This window comes from Otolemur garnettii, unplaced genomic scaffold, assembly GCF_000181295.1.
Source record: "Otolemur garnettii isolate 467f Iridium unplaced genomic scaffold, OtoGar3 scaffold00035, whole genome shotgun sequence".
Classification (NCBI taxonomy): Eukaryota; Metazoa; Chordata; class Mammalia; order Primates; family Galagidae; genus Otolemur; species Otolemur garnettii.
This window is the reverse complement of record NW_003852430.1, coordinates 2,081,294-2,097,863: the sequence shown is the minus strand read 5'-3', so window position 1 is coordinate 2,097,863 and position 16,570 is coordinate 2,081,294. Positions and strand designations below refer to the sequence as shown.

The following is a 16,570-nucleotide window of genomic DNA, read 5'->3' as shown; positions in this document are numbered from 1 at the left end:
AAAAAAAAAAAAAATACATATTTATTGAGCTCTTACTAAGTGTGAGGCAGTGTTTTAAGTGCTGGGGTTACAGTGGTGAACAGAACAAAGTCTGTGCCCTCAGTGAGCTTCAGGTTGAGGATGGAGAGACATAATCAAATATTAAAAAGTAAATCTGTAGTATTTTGGCCGTTGCTAAGGAGAAGCATGAAGCAGAGGAAAAGTGTTTTAGGATGTCAGAGGCAGCGAGGGAGGTGTTGTGAAGAACTCACTGAGAAAATAACCAGAATGAAGCAAGGATATAAGCCTTAGAAATTTCTGGGTTAGATTATGCTAGGCTTGGAGAAAACAGTAAGTGCAAAGGCCCTGAGGCACTCTAGTGTTTGGTTTGCTGGAGAAATAAAAAGCCCAATGTCAGTGGAAGACAGTAGCTTCAGAAAGTCAAGGAAATGGCAACGTGCTAAATGATGAAGGTTCTTACAGACAATTATAAAGATTTTGACTTTTACTGTCAGTGGGATAAGAAGTTGATAGATGATGCTGAGCAGACATGTGACATAATTTGTCTGTGCTTTTCAAAAGATCGCTTTGGCTGCTAGTTTGGGAGTAGACTCTAGGAAGCGAAGGCAGAAGTAGAGGTCCAGTTAGGAGGCTGTTGCAAAATTCTGGGCATCAGTTGATAATGACTTAAACCAGGTAGTTATAGTAGAAATGGTGAAAAGCGAACAGATGCTGGATATATTTTGAAGGTTAAGTAGTAGGGGGGGTTTTGTTTGTTTGTTTGTGTGTATGTGGTTTTTTTTTTTTTTTTTTTTTGCAGTTTTTGGCCAGGGGCCAGGTTTGAACCTGCCACCTCCAGTATATGGGGCAGGAGCCCTACTCCTTTGAGCCACAGGCACCACCCAGTAGTAGGGTTTTACTGATGCATTGGATTTAGGAAGTGAGAAAAAGAAGAGCTGAATGTAACTTAGATGTTTGGCCTGTTATTTACAAATCTGGGGAAGATTGTGAGAGGATCCGGGTAAGTCAAGAGTTCAGTTTTGGCTATGCTTAGTTTAAGATGCCTTTTAGACACCTCATTTATGAATACCCCTCCTTTAGACAAGTCACTAACAGGCAGTTAAATACGTAAGTCTGAAATTCAGGGGAAAGTGTGGGCTGGAGAAATACATTCGGGAGTCAGCAGAGTGAAACCCAAAGGCACTAAAGGGGGTTTTACCACATAGGAAACAAACGTGAATAAAAAAGACTGAGGATGCCTCTTTCTTTGCCTAGTCACTGCTGGGTGGAGTACTAAAGCGTGTAAAAGGAAGTGGAGAGGAAAAGGCTAGATTATCCAGAAATAGTACAATTTGTTCATTTACCATATATTTATGAGAATCTACTATTTGCCAGAAATTCTGCTAGCCATTAAGAAAACCACACAGGGGGTGGGAGAAGGGAGGGGAGGGGGGTGAATGGGGGGAGGGAGAGTGATTATTGGGGGCACCTCTATGGTTAATCTTACAAGGGTACAAGTGAATCTTTCTAAAAGCAGAGTATGAATGTCTTGACTCAATAACTAAGAAAATGACATGAGGGTTATGTTAACTGGTTTGATGAGAATATTTCAAAATGTATATGAAAACAGCACACTGTACCCCATGATTGCATTAATGTACATAGTTATGCTATAAGAAATTTAAAAAAAAAAAAAGGAAAAGAAAAAAGAAAACGATACAGCAGACCAGGCCTGGGCAGTGCCCTCAAGTAGTTCACATTTACCAAGATGAACACTAAAGGACAGACAGAGAAACTGCAGGAAGAACTGCTGGGCGGTAATGAAGGGGAGAAGGAGCAAAGTAACAATGGAAGTACAGAAAGGACTCCAGGGTCTGAGGAGAAAAGGAAAGTTCCTTTAATCTCCGTCTGCCTCCAACAAAGACAAGCCAGGCCAACGGAAATTCCAGGCAGCAAGATAACAGAAAACACAGAATAGAAGGGACAAAGTAAGACTGCAAGGAGAAAAAAGAAAAAAAAAAAGTAGGAACCAAAAGAGACTGCACAGAGCCATCCTTAGCACAAAATAGCTGATACTTAGGGCAGTGCCTGTAGCTCAAGGAGTAGGGTGCTGGCCCCATATACCAGAGGTGGTGGATTCAAACCTGGCCCTGCCCAAGAACTGCCAAAAAAAAAAAAAAAAAAGCCAAAAACTGATACTTGGCCTATATTTTAATCAATTTCGAAATGTCCAGAGGCAAACACAGGCTTCTTATCTTAAAAGGCAGGTTTCATTATGTCAGGCAAATACTTCCTAGTGAAACAACAGTTTTACTAATTAGAATTGTATCCTAATAAAACTTCCAATTGTATTTTCTAATTCAACTACAGCTACTACAACAATAAAACAAATTTCCCAGGACACTAAATACTTTCTTTTTAAAAAGCAATAGGAGGGCAGAACCTGTGGCTTAAGGAGTAGGGCACTGGCCCCTTATACCGGGAGTGGCGGGTTCAAACCCACCCCGCCAAAAACTGCAAAAAAAAAAAGGCAATAGGAGACAAACTTCTTTTTTTTTTTTTTTTTTTTTTTTGAGACAGAGCCTCAAGCTGTCCCCCTGGGTAGAGTGCCGTGGCATTACAGCTCACAGCAACCTCCAACTCCTGGGCTCAAGCGAGTCTCTTGCCTCCACCTCCCAAGTAGCTGGGACCACAGGCGCCCGCCACAACGCCTGGCTATTTTTTGGTTGCAGCCGTCATTGTTGTTTGGCGGTTCCGGGCTGGGGATTCGAACCCACCACCTTAGGTGTACGTGGCTGGCGCCTTAGCCAGTTGAGCTATAGGCGCCGAGCCAGGAGACAAACTTCTAATACACTTGGAGCTGCATGGTTGGAGGAGATTTGGCCTCAATGATGAAAACTAAGAGCAATGCTACCAGAACTTTAAACAAAAGAAAGAGGAAAAGAAGGAAGAAACTAGTAATGTGTTTAATAAAGATACTATAATTCAACAAACTATTTCTTGGGGCACCACCATGTGGATGCTATAAAGAAATAGGTAAAAGTTAGAGGGTTTTGTTACTGTACTCTGTCTGGGTTCACGCTGGGCAGGTGGGTTCAATGGGCAGGGATGGATGGCTTTAGCATAGTCCCCAGAACACAATTGACCGGGAATCTGATTTGGACCTGAAACATTGTCCTTGAACTCTGGCATAGAATCCTAGGTATTCTTTTGATTTGGAAAAAAATATTCACAATTAAATTGGGGAGTCCTGTCAGTTCTGCTGTTTTTCTTGGAGCTTTACTCATGAATGCAATGATGCCAAAATATGAAATAATTCAGACTGTGGTCAAGTTAGTTCACACTCCAGAGTGTAAAATTAGTAACTGGGGTGGAGGAAAGTTCCTCCACCAATCATATATATATATATGTATACTGGGAACTCCAGATGCCTCTGGCTGGAGGAAGAATGAGAATATGACCTTAAGTTTGAGAGGAGCTAATAATTGTGGGACATGACTATCTGACTGATGGTTAGAACTCCGGAGCTGAGGCTCGGTGCCTGTAGCTCAAGCAGCTAAGGCGCCAGTCACATACACCAGAGCTGGCAGGTTTGAATCCAGCCCATGCCTGCCAAACAACCATGACAACTATAACCAAAAAATAGTCGAGTGTTGTGACAGTTGCCTGTAGTCCCAACTGCTTGGGAGGCTGAGGCAGGAGAATCGCTTAAGCCCAGGAGTTGGAGGTTGCTGTGAGCTGTGATGTCCCGGTACTCTCCCCAGGGTGACAGCTTGAAGCTCTGTCTCAAAAAAAAAAAAAAAAGAACTCTGGAGCTGAAAATGAATGCAACCAGGGAGATAATAGTGATGGTGAGGGGAAATAAGAGTTCACTCATTTACTCATCCAAAATACGTTTATTGAGGTCTTTTTATATACCATGGACTGTACTAAGACCTGCAGATAAATAATAAGCAAAAATTCAACATGTATTCCCCTTCCAGTGGAATTTACAACCTAAAACAGTGGTCTTTAAAGTGGAGTACGTGCACCCCACGGATTGAGCAACATGACACAGTCGGAAATAACTACAATGCAGAATGGAAATGCTATAGGAGACCAAGATACATAGGTCAACTTTATTGTTATTTTAAATTTTGTTTATTTTCAATTATTATGGGCAAATAGTAGTCATATATCTTTATAAGGTACACATGATGTTTTGATACAATGTGAATTAACCAAATAAGGGTAATTGGGCACTTAACATTTCTCTGTATAAGGAACATTCCAATTTCACTCTTCAAGTTATTTTAAAGTACACCCTAACTTATTGTTGATTATAGTCACTTTGTTATGCTATCAAACATTGCTCATTCTATCTAACTATATTTTTGTACTCCTTACCATTCCCACTTGAATCCACCCCCACTGCCACCCATTTGAGCCTCGGGCTCTCTGTCTTCTTGAGATCAAGTTAGTATTTAGTATTTAGCTCTCACATACAAATGAGAACATGTGAGATTTGTATTTCTGTGCTTGACTTATTTCACTTAACATAAGGTTCTCCAGATCCATCCATGTTGGTGCAACAGTCAGGATTTCATTCTTTTTTATGGCTCTATAATATTTTGTTTATCCATTCATCTGTTCATGCATGCTTAGGTTGATTTCATACCTTGCCTATTATGAACAGCGCTGCAGTGAATGTGGGAGTGCAGTTTTGTTTTTCATACACACAATTCCCATCCTTTGGATAGATACCCAGCAGTGGTATTGCTGGATCATATGGGTAGTTCTCTTATTAGTTTTTTAAGGAAACCCCACATTGTTTTCCATAGTGGTAAAACTTTCTATTTATTTTTATCTTAAAGAGAGGGAAAAAAACATTTAATATTTAACAGATAGCTTGAGAGTTATATGCCTATAAAAATAAAAGCAGACATTTTTGTCATATATTCATAAATGCAGGTGTTTTGTCATAACACATATTTTGTCATTTTGTCATTTTATTGACAGGTAAGCACAATAAGAATAATTACATGTGGTGTTAAACTTGAGATTTTTTGAATTTCGAGGTAAATTTGAAACTTTTGAAACTGGAAAGACATAATTTAGATAGAGTGTAAGAGAGATGAATCAGCTCTGGCCTTGGGCTACTGGCAGAAGAGTGAAGAATAAAGATGATACCTTGTCAAAATTGTCTATACCACCAGCGTGTGGTGTTCACATGCATGAAAGTTCTTAGTAAATCTGGCTAGTGCGGTGGTTCAGGCTTGTAATCCTAGCTAGCACTCTGGGAGACTGAGGTGGGTGGATTGCTTTAGTTCAGGAGTTTTAGACCAGCCTGAGCATGAGTGAGATTCTGTCTCTAGTGAAAATAGAAAAACTAGCCAGGTAGTTCTGGCTGTTTAGGAGGCTGAGGCAAGAGGATCCTTGAACTCAGGAGTTTGAGCTTGCTGTGAGCTTTGATGACAATAAAGCCATGGCAATCTACCCAGAGTGACAGAGTAAGACTCAGTCTCAAAAAAAAAAGTGTGTTTTTTTAAGTTTTTAGTAAATCTCCCTATTTTTATTTCCACTATAGCATTTACCACATTGTAGTTGTTTACTGATTATATCATTTTCCAGGCAGAGGGGGGGGGTCCTTAAAGTTGTTTTGTTTTTATTTCTGTACCTAACATAGTGTCTAGCAAAATCAAGTCAATGTTTATGGCGTTGAATGGCAATTGACTGTAAATAATCTCAATTATTTGTGTATGTTAAAATTTCCTACTTATATATAGTTTGTACACCTGGATTTTTATTGCAGTGGCCCAGTGCCTGGAACATAGCTGGCACATGAAAGACATTACATTGTAAATATACAAATGAATAAATCTGCCTACATTAAATGGTTGGCTATTAGGTAAGTGGGCACAGAGGAGCATAAATACAGGAAGAGGGGCATAAAAGAAGAAAGGCTAAATTTCTGGGGCTTGAAAACAAGGAAGCAGCAGGATATCTGGCTGATGAAGGCCTTAAATTATCTGAATACCATGAAAAACAAAAAGGATCTTCTGTTTGTGCCTTAAGCTCTCTTTGTCCTAAAGGTCTTAAGAGACACTCTATCATCTTTCTTCCTTTTACAGGTCTTTAGAATGATTTCTAGAGTAGAAAGCTCTAAAGAAAAGTCAGAAATCTTTAAGAATAACACACTGTAAATCCATGGCAAGGGAGTTACGGTTATAACAACAGTTACAAGTGATTTTTTGTTTTTGCTTTATCTTGTTCAAAAGCAGACCTTCGCTCCAGTGGTCTCCTTTGGCATTTAACCCTTTCAAGAACTGGATTGAGGGGTTTCTGCCGCCCAAATGCGGTTCCAGAATCCTGGCACGCCTGGCATTAAAGGAATCAGAGTTCAGGGCATCGTGAACTTCACAGCTGCTATTGCGCAGGCTCTGTGTTCCACGCAGGCTTATTAGGAAAAAAGGGGATAAAAATTGCCCGTAGACACGTGAACCAGAAGAGACCAACCCTGGCGACTGCTCTCCACTGCATCGGATTCTGGAATTTACAATCACGAAAGTTCTATCGTCCCGCGATTGGCTCCGGGGCTGCATGACATCATAGCGCTTGATTCATCCCTCGGACCCCGATTGGCTGGCCGCGCCATTGTGACGTCACGGTCAGCCCACGTTCTGATTGTAGATACCCGGCGCCTTCCTCTTCGCATCGCGGTGCTTCCTCGCTCTCGGCGCCTCCCTCCTACATCTTCCCCTGCCGGGGCGGCCACGGGCACTCTTGCTGCCGCCTCCGCCGCCGCCGCCGCAGCTGCTCCTCAAAACTGCTCCTGCCCCTCGGGCCAAGCGGTAAGCCGTCAGCTCTAGGAAACTTCGCCTGAGGCCGCCGCTCGGCCATGACACCCGCGCCAGCGCGCGGCCGGGACGCGGGCTGCGAACTGCCGTTAGGTCTGGAACCCGGCGCGGACGACTAGCTGCCCGCGCGGCCCGCGCTGCCGGCCGGGCAGGTCCGGGAGGCAACCTGGCTCCTCGGGCTCAAGGAAAGCCGTGGGGGGCAAAACGGCTCGCTTGGCCGCGGAGGCTGGGGCAGGGAGGCTCGAGACTTCTCTGTGATGCCGTCGCACCTGTTCGGCGGGTGGAAGCTGCACGCGGGCACCCTGGCACTCTGACAGACGCTGCTGGGGCACGAGCCTGCGCCCAGACAAGGGGCAGCGGGGATGTGTTTGTGCGCCCAGGTTCTTCCGCCCTGCCTGGATGAACTCGCGGGTGCCGGGTCCGGGGCAGCGCCTTCTGAGAGCGCTCTTTCTTTGGGGGCAGCAAAACCTGAGTGAGTTCGAAGAGCTTGTGTGGTGTCGCGCGCGGGTTGGGGGCATAGCGGGGACGCTCCGGCCTTTTCTTTTTCTCTTCTCCCTGTTTCCTTTAACCTTCAGACCTTCCCTCCACCCCTTGGAGGGAAGTCCGCTAACGCGGGACCCCTTCGGTTTTTATTGAAACCAGATAATTGAAGCCCTCGTTTTTCGGGGAAGGATGAGGCTGGTGGGAAGTCGAGAGGGCGGGGACTCGAGGGCGACCGGGGCGGCCCTTTCACGGAGTCTGGGCGCGGGAGAGGCGGGAGCGGCGGGCGGCTGGGGAGGCGCGCGGTGCTGGAGCGGCCCTGGGCCGGGCGGCTGTACCGTCTGTGGTGTTGCGAGTTGTAAGGAAAAGTGCCCTTTCACTGTTGCCACGCCAGAAAGACTCCTCCACCCCCCGCTTCGGGTGGGGGAAGTAGTGCCTAGAGCAAGAGTTGTTCTTTTTGAACAGTCTCGCACCCGTTCTGTGCTTTTGGGCTTGGCGTTTTCTTCTCACGACTGGGAGTTAAGTTCCTTGATTGCACATTCGGAGAATGCATTTCGCCGAGTTTTGTAAAGTGGGAGAAGGTCGGGTTTGGACCGTTTGTTAGCTGGCTGGAAAACCGAGAGGTGCCGGAGGGGAAATGTGGGGGAGCGACCAGCAGCCTTTTTTTTTTTTTTTTTTAATAACGGGACCCGTGGCAGGAAGTGCTTTATAGGGTTGTACGGAAGAGCTGATGTTGCTTGTTAGGTTTTGTAACTTGGTTCTCTAACTACTTGGCAGATAACCTGTTCTGCGCTTTTTTTTTTTTTGAGACAGTCTCACTTTGTTGCCCTCAGTAGCGTGCCAGTGACGTCATAGCTCACAGCAACCTCAAAGTCTTGGGCTCAAATGACCCTCTTGTCTTAGCCGCCCTAGTTGTAGAGACTACAAGCATTTGCCCAAACGTCCGGTACTTTTAGAGACGAAGGATGGGGTGTATAGGGGGAGTGGGTCTCTTGCTCAGGCTGGCCTCGAACTCCTGAGTTCAAGCGATCCGCCTGCCTCAGCCTCTCAGGGTGCTGGGGTTACAGGCGTGAACCACCGCGCCCAGCCCTGCACTTGTTTTATGCTTTTACGTCTCAGCCAGCAGTATTTGATAATCTACCAGATGCAGACAGGCGGCTTTGCGTTAGATGGCAGTGGACAAACATTTCAGCTTTCCATCTGTGGCTGGAGACAAGGGGATCACTTTTCCTAGCAGCTCAGATACTGCCTGGGATTCTCCAAGAAAGCTCTGCGCTTTGAAAGAGAAATGTTACTTATTTTCCTTAGATGAGAACTTCTCATTGCCACGAATTTTTTTGTTCTGTTTCTCTTTTTGCACTTTCTTTCCCTTTCCATTTCTAACAAGACAAAAGGGAAAATGTTAATGATGGCTACTGATGGGTAATTTTACAGGATGTAGAACTTTGCCCAAAAGTGAAAGTAGAAAGCATACTAAAATTTGATTGTCAGGGTTTTCCAGAAGAGTATTTTGTGTTTCAGACACTTTCCTTGTCTTGATTCGATTTCCTTGTCTGTAAATGGAGGTTCCGTGTTGCAGAATTATTACAGATTTCAAGAAATGATACAAACAAAAGAGCTCAGCATTGGGTCTGTCAAATGGTGGTTTGATAAATGTTGCCTTCTCATTGTCTGATACCAAGAGAGCTTCCCTTTGATTAGAGCCCTTAATTTTTAGATGTTTTATGTATGCAGAAATCTTTTTTTTACTGCCACCTCTTTTTGCTGTCAGCATAATTATTACTTATAATTTTTAAGAGATAAACATCCATTCTTGGGGTCTTACTTCCAACTTGAAATAAATTAAGGCAAAACTGTTTACCTTCCATAAGGTGACTTTGGTGCCTAAGTAAATAGTAGAGAGTGCAGGTAGATAGTTTTGCCTCTTTCATCCCTGGACATATTCTTTTCCTTTAAAATATTTTGTCTTTCTTTTTTACTTATTCCTTCTCTGTGCCCACCAACTCTGTTACAAATGGGATAATCCTTTTATTAGTTAACCTGTAAGTAAGTCTTTCCCAGTAATCATTCCATTTCAGGTATTATTGATGTGAACATGAACCTATTAATAATTGCTTTCCAGATGTAATCCTTACAACATCCCTGTGACAAGTTTCATCCCCACTTTTTGAAGAATTGAGAGCTAAGGCCTACAGATACCAAGTGACTTGTCCAAATTAAGTGACTTAATTCTGTTTTCTACAACATCCCTGCTCCTGTGTCTGTGCTGCTAGCATTATTTGTCCAGTGGCCTATGTGCCATTTATGTAGCTGTTATTCTGTACCTTGTGCTTAAGGGTTCATCTTAAACGAATCCAAAACTAACAACTTGTCATCTCTCCAGTCATCCTAAAATCTGTTCCTTTCCCTCTATCCTATACTTAATTTGTTCTGTTTATTCATTGATTTTGTCAGTTCTCAAGTCTATATTTAATGTGTATGGGTGGAGGGGGTTGTCTACCAAGGTGAGTAGTGACACAGTTCCAGATCATAGAGGGCTTCCTGATTTAATTTGCTAAGCCTCATGCACCCAGACTTAATCTACACTTGGACCAAAAGGGAGTCAAAACCAGATTGCTTTAGTACTTGGTTACCTTTATCTGGGAAAGTTTTGTGGCAGAACTATCCTTGTTAGATACATCATTGGCTGACACTGCTGAATTGGTCAGGGTTTTTTGGTGCAAGAACAGATAACCCAACTCAGATAGGCTTACTCGTGCCTACAGATGGCAGTAAAAAAGCCTGACCTGAAAAGTCCTGAGGAGGGACTTTTGCACCCATTGTCTAAAGTCTCTTCGATGCCACTTGCATCCTTGAGCTGATTTTGCAAGATGTCTGCCTGCAACTGCCACCATAGGCACACATGGAGACTTTCCTTCTTTCCACCTTCCATAGCCTTAAGGTGTTTTGGCTTAGGCCTTGGTTGCATGAAGCAATAACAGGAACAACGGAAATCTGATAACCTAAGACTCTACCCAGAACCAGGGTTTTAACCAGTGGGGTTGAATCTCACCTCACCTACTTGCCTACTATACCTTCAGGGAAGCCTGCATGAACACAGGAAGTCAGCTGCAGGTGATTGGGTTAAAGTAAGTTGAATTTAATCAGCATTTGAGTTTTCCTTTCCATTTCATAGAGGAGTCTTCATTGATAGGTAGGAGTGGGAGGATGTGCTGTAGGCAAGAGGAATTTGGGTGGAAAACAAGTCTGGAATCATTGGGCAAAGGTACTACAGCTGGTGGAAGCTGGTAGCGAGGACAAAAGTGGAAGGAAAGGTTAGACAAGTTATTGATTTAATAGCAATGGCTGACTGTGAGTTGAGCTATTGCCAGACCCCACATTAATCACTTCACAAGGACTTATCTTTATTATTAATGGGAACTAAAGCATTCTCATTTTTCAGGTGAGGAATTGGAGGCCCAGGGAGATTTAGACATTTGCCCAAGGTCACAGAGCCTTCCAGCTTAGGTTGACTTGACCCTCCATCCTGCTGCCTCTCCTGAGGTGTTTGGTAACAGATTGCCACTAAGCTTTTGAACAAGGAGGAGTGCACTGTGAATGCTGCCAGAGTGTGTAGGATGGATTGGCATGGACAGAAAAGACCTGACCTGGAGCCACAGCCCGGAGTACAAACTGAAGAGAGCTAATTGTAGGAGCTTGTGTCCAGAATAGGACCTGGAAACCAACTTGATTCAAGGGCCACTAACAGAAGACCATTGTAGGGCTGAGTGGAAGAAAAAGCATGGCATCACAGAGAATGGAGGAAGCTTTGTGATCGGATGGAAATATCCGAATAGCCAAGGACATGGATAACCAGACAAGCCATTTCTTCCTCTCAAGTTCAGGTGCTGGTTCTTCATGGCCAGCCTCTTCACTATTTTGGGTTCTCTTCTTCAAACACACATTTTGAGCACATTACATGCATTCCTAGACACAGTTTGTCACATTTTAACATCGGATAGAGATTTAACTTATAATTAGTGGTATCTTAAGACCACTTAGCAGAAATTGGGATACTTCCTACACCTATCACTGAGGTGTCATTGGTGGGAAAAGAAAAGCCCTAGTATTGCTAAAGATCATGCTGCCAGTAACTGGCAGAGCCAGGAGTTGGAACCAAGACTTCTGGGCTTCTTCCCTCTAGGTTACCTCAGCTCACAGAATGGATGTTAATATACACGCAGCCTCATGACACAAGAGAACAGGAAAGCATATGCATGTTTGCCTGTTTATTCAGACCGAAGTAATTTGATAAGATGTGAAGGCATGGTGGTTTGTAGAGTGCCTTATTTGCGTACAGAGAGAGCCTGGCAGCTGTGGTTTCTTGTCTTGCCACCAACCATAAGAAAATCAACTGTGGGCATTGGTCTCTTTCTTTAAAATGAAACATTAACATTTTTTATTTTTGTTTTTGCTTCCCTTATTCCACCCCCGCTTTGTCTCTGCTTGACTAGGGCCAGAGAATGATTATTGAGATCAGTTAGGTCTGAGAAATATAAGATGTCAAGATAAGTGACAGAGATTGCAGCAGCACAAAGTGCTACCGGTTTTCTCTCTAGGAGATTAAAACATGCCTACTGGAGAGGCTCTGGTCTAGGGAAGTTGTTCAAGAAACTAACCTGACCTCAGTTTGAGTTTTTGTAATAGGAACCTCTCTACCTCTTTCCATGCTCACACTTCATCCCAATTTTAACCCATAAAAATGTTATCATTACCAAACTTCTTGGCTCCCACTGGCAATTTTCCTCCATGGGAACACTTTTAGTTGACTTGTAGGCATTCGTTTTTAGAATTGTGTAGTCCCTTGGATTTAAAATTTTGTACTTGGTGAGTTTTTAGAAAGACTAAATTCCCATTCTTCCTCCTCCTTCATTCCCTGCCAGTTCTTTGTGAAGTGCATTTGTGACTGTTCAGGCAAGAGTGTGCTTAGTATTCCTCATGTCTTAACTTTTGTTTGGTGTCTTCTTGCTTACTGGGATTTAGGAAAAAAATTGTTTTTAAGATTCCAGATGCTGATACTGTCAAGCTTTCTCTAATGGAGAGAATAACCATTTTCTTGAAATACACCTGTGATTTTTTATTTTTACTCTAATCCTGTGGTTATACTAGGTCAGTGCCCTTCTGTTAGCACATGCTTGTTATAGGTTACTTTCTATTAAGTCTCACCTTTGCCCCTTCCTTTTCTGCAGATCAGCAATTTCATCCTGTCAAGAGTTAATCTTTTGTAGGCCCATATTAAATAGACTAAATTAAAGCCTTGATGGAGAGAGAATTGGCCACTCAGGTCTGTATTTTATTCGCATTTCTGAACCCCAGAGTTCTTGTTTCCTTTTGGTCTTGGCATAGCAAATGCTATGATAAAATGATGGTTATGAATTTCTCCTTCCCCAAAGAGTAGTTCTCATGGTACCAAATTCAGTAATTATTCATTTGCTTTCCTGGGAGTTTGCATATGTGGTGTATGTCCCTAGGGATAGTGTTCTGGGTACCTCTGCTTCAGTCTTTGGTAGAAGAAATAAATTACTTAATAGTCACAGAAGTTGTTGACACCTCAGTCAGCTGTGTGTGTAAGTTGATAAGTTCCTCTAAAAATTTGAGTTGGCTTCTGTTGGAGCTTCTGAGTATTTATCTGTTAAGGATCTGGGTGCTTTTCAAAGAGCATCTACTGTGCTGCTTGTAAGTAAGGAAAGCTATAGGAAGCAGATTGCGTGAGCAGGCTTTGAGTTAACAGCCATGTACCTGTGTGGATTTCTAGCTCTGCCACTCAGGCTGTGTGCACTTCATTCAGCAGGTCACTTACTCCACCTCTTCTGGACTTCAGGATGTGAAGTTGGAGGTGATAGTACCTGGGCCTGCTTCAGGTGTTGGAACTGTCAGTATAATGCATGAAAGTTGGGTGGGGCACAGACTTAATTTTATTAGCGTAGTAAAAAGATTTTTCTGTCTTACAAGATACTTACTGAAGCATTGTTTATAATGGCAAAAGATGAGGAGAGTTAGAGTAAATGTCCTTTAGAAGAATAAATTCTATAGCTGGGCAATGGAATACTCTACAGATTTAAAAAGAATAAGTCTGTTCTGTGGGTTCTGAATGTAGTTGCTCAGTACCACATACCAGGCACTTTTTCTTTTTTTTTTGAGACAGTCTCACTGTCGCCTTGGGTAGAGTGATATGGCGTCACAGCTCACAGCAACCTCTTGGACTTAAGTGATTTTCTTGCCTTAGCCTCCCAAGTAGCTAGGGCTACAGGCACCTGCCACAATGCTTGGCTATTTTTTGTTGCAGTTGTTGTTTTTAACTGGCCCCTGGCTGGTTCGAACCCTCCACCCTCATTGTATGTGGCTGGCGCCGTAACCACTGTGTTATGGGTGTGAGCCACCAGGCACTTTTCTAAACTGCTCCACATAATATTCATTTTGGCTTCACAAAACCCCACAAAGTAGGTACCCCATTTTTAAAGATGAAGAAACTTGGTAGAGCTTGGCTCCTGTGCTCAGTGGTTAGGGCACGAGCCACATACACCAGGGCTGGCGGGTTCAAACCCTGCTAAACAACAATGACAACAATAACAGCAAAAAATAAATAAATAAAATAGATAGCTGGGCATTGTGGCAGGCACCTGTAGTCCCAGCTACTTGAGAGGCTAAGGCAAGAGAATCGCTTAAGCCCAAGAGTTTGAGGTTGCTGTGAGCTGTGACACCATAGCACTCTACTGAGGACAACATAGTGACACTCTGTCTCAAAAAAAAAAAAAAAAAAGCAAGGTAGCGAACAGTAAAGTCACTTCAGAGCTAGGATTTCAAACCCAGGCAGGCTTACTATAAGGTCTGGTCTTAATCATTCTGCTGTGGTGTATACCTGTCAGGTCTAAATGGTGATCTTTGCATCTGGTTTTAGATAAAGAAGGCCGTGTGTGGTGGCTCACACCTGTAATCCTAGCACTCTCGGAAGCTGAATCAGGAGGATTACTTGAGGTCAGGAGTTTGAGACCAGCCTGAGCAAGACTGAAACCCCATCTCTACTAATTAGAAAAATTAGGGGGAGTTGGGGGGTGGTATACACCTGTAGTCTCAGCTACTCAGGAGCTACTCAGGAGGCTAAGGCAGGAAGATTGCTTGAGCCCAGGAGTTTGAAGTTGCTGTGAGCTAGGCTGATGCCATGGTACTCCAGCATAGGCAACAGAGTGAGAGACTTCCTGAGCTCAGGCAGTCCACCTACCTCAGCCACCCAGAGTGCTAGGAGTATAGGAGTGAGCCACCACACCCAGCCCTTTTTTCATATTAACATGTTCTTTATAAACTTTTAAGTTAGAAATTAAGACAGACATACACACATTAGCCTAGGCCTACACAGGGTCAAGAACCTCAGTCTCACTGTCGTCTACCTCCACGTTTTGTCCCATTGGTGGAGGCATGCTTGGAGATGTCATCTTCTGTGGTACCAATGCCTTTGTCTGGAATATTGCCTAAAAGACCTACTTGAGGAGGCCTTTGTACATATTTTTTTTTTAATAATTAGAAGGAATATACTATACAAAAGTATAGTAAATACATAAACCAGTAATGTCCTTCATTACCAAGTAGGTGCTGCTCATAATTGAATGTGCCATACTTTTATATGATTGGCAGTACAGTAGGTTTGTTCACACCAGCAGCAACCCAGACACCCAGTGGTCTGCATTTTGACATCCCTAGGTGATAGGAATTTTTCGGCTCTTATATCTTATGGACCACCATGACATATGTGGTCCATATATGAATGAAACATGGCTATACAGTACATGACTGTATTTTGATAACTCCTGTTATAATACAGGCCCCATTAAGGGGCACTGTACTGGGCTTCGGTGTTTGGGATATAGGCCAGTTTCCTACCACCTTCACTTCTCTGGGGATTCTTAGACCCTATCAGAAGTGAGTTTTCCTTTAGGGTATAGGTCTCTAGTCTGAAATGATTATGGTGGCTAGAAGTACCATCATTCCTAAAATAAGAGACTCACAAAATTCACGGGATACCTTATATATTATCATGGAATCTGAACAGGTGATAAAACAACTGTTGGCTTTAGACATGCTCTATAGAAGAGATGAATACATGGTTACTAGATTGTGTTTGCCTTTTAAAATGCCACATTGTAGGAAGGGTTTTTTTATTACTTACTGTTGACTCTGCCTCTCCTACTCATTTATCCCCACACCAACAACAGTTTAAAATGTGGGTGTTTAGATTTAATTTTCTAAAGCAGTGTGGTTTTTTTTTGTTGTTGTTGAAGTTTGGCTGGGGCTGGGTTTGAACTTACCATCCTTGGTTATATGGGGCTAACACCCCACTCACTGAGCCACAAGCACCACCCTAGATTTAATTTTTTAAAGCAGTGTGGTTTTTATTTTATTTATTTATTTATTTTTTTTGAGACAGAGTCTCAATTTGTCACTCTGGGTTGAGTGCTGTGGTGTCACAGCTTAAAGCAATCTCAAACTCTTAAGCTCAAGTGATTTTCTTGCCTCAGTCTCCTGAATAGCTGGGACTACAGGCACCAATCACAATGGCCAGGTAGTTTTTCTATTTTTAGTAGAGATGGGGTCTCTCTTTGGTCAGGCTGGTCGCAAACTCCTGAGCTCAAGCAATCTACCTGCCTCGGCCTCCTGGAGTACTAGGATTACAGGTGTAAGCCACTGAGTCTGGCCCTAAAAAGTGTGTTTTCCTGTTATATGACTTATTTATGTTACTAAGGTTTGAATTAGAATCTTTTAAGACATTTTCTTTTGGCGGCATTATATTACTAATCTTTATTAGTTATATTTCTCCACCCTCTTTGAATTTCAGCTAGAGGTATAAAACTACCTTTGTATATTTTGTATAGCTTAGCTTGAAGAACTTAAATGGTAATTCCCTCACCTGATAATTTATTTTGAATATTTAAGTAATCACATGAGTTAAGAAACTGCAATCAGAAAAAAATTATAAATAGCTGCCCATGGCAGAAAATGCTGCTTACCAGCTTTCTCAGTATTTGTCTCCCAGCTGTTTGTAGTTGGGAAACATTAGCCAAGTCTTTAAGAGAACCAGGGGCTTGGCACCTGTAGCTCAGCGGCTAGGGTGCCGGCCACATACACCGGGGCTGCCAAACAACGACAACTACAACATAAAAATAGCCGGGTATTGTGGCAGGCACCTCTAGTCCAACTACTTGGGAGGCAGAGGCAAGAGAATCACTTGAGCCCAAGAGTTTGAG

At 43.0% G+C, this 16,570-nt stretch overlaps 1 protein-coding gene across 2 annotated transcripts in view; it reads left to right on the top strand.

Moving 5' to 3' along the window:
• The first annotated feature begins 6,706 nt into the window (after positions 1 to 6,706).
• ELOVL5 (ELOVL fatty acid elongase 5) overlaps positions 6,707 to 16,570 on the top strand; it is a 79,960-nt gene continuing 70,096 nt past the window's right edge. The window contains exon 1 of one of the 2 annotated variants that reach the window (XM_003789648.3): positions 6,707 to 6,809. Coding sequence is in view for 1 of the 2 variants with exons in the window: in XM_023513159.1 (XP_023368927.1) it covers positions 7,215 to 7,287 (73 nt within the window). In the remaining variant the exon portion in view is untranslated. Of the gene's footprint in view, positions 6,810 to 6,972; positions 7,288 to 16,570 lie in introns of those variants that run through there. The other variant, XM_023513159.1, reaches the window with a different exon arrangement.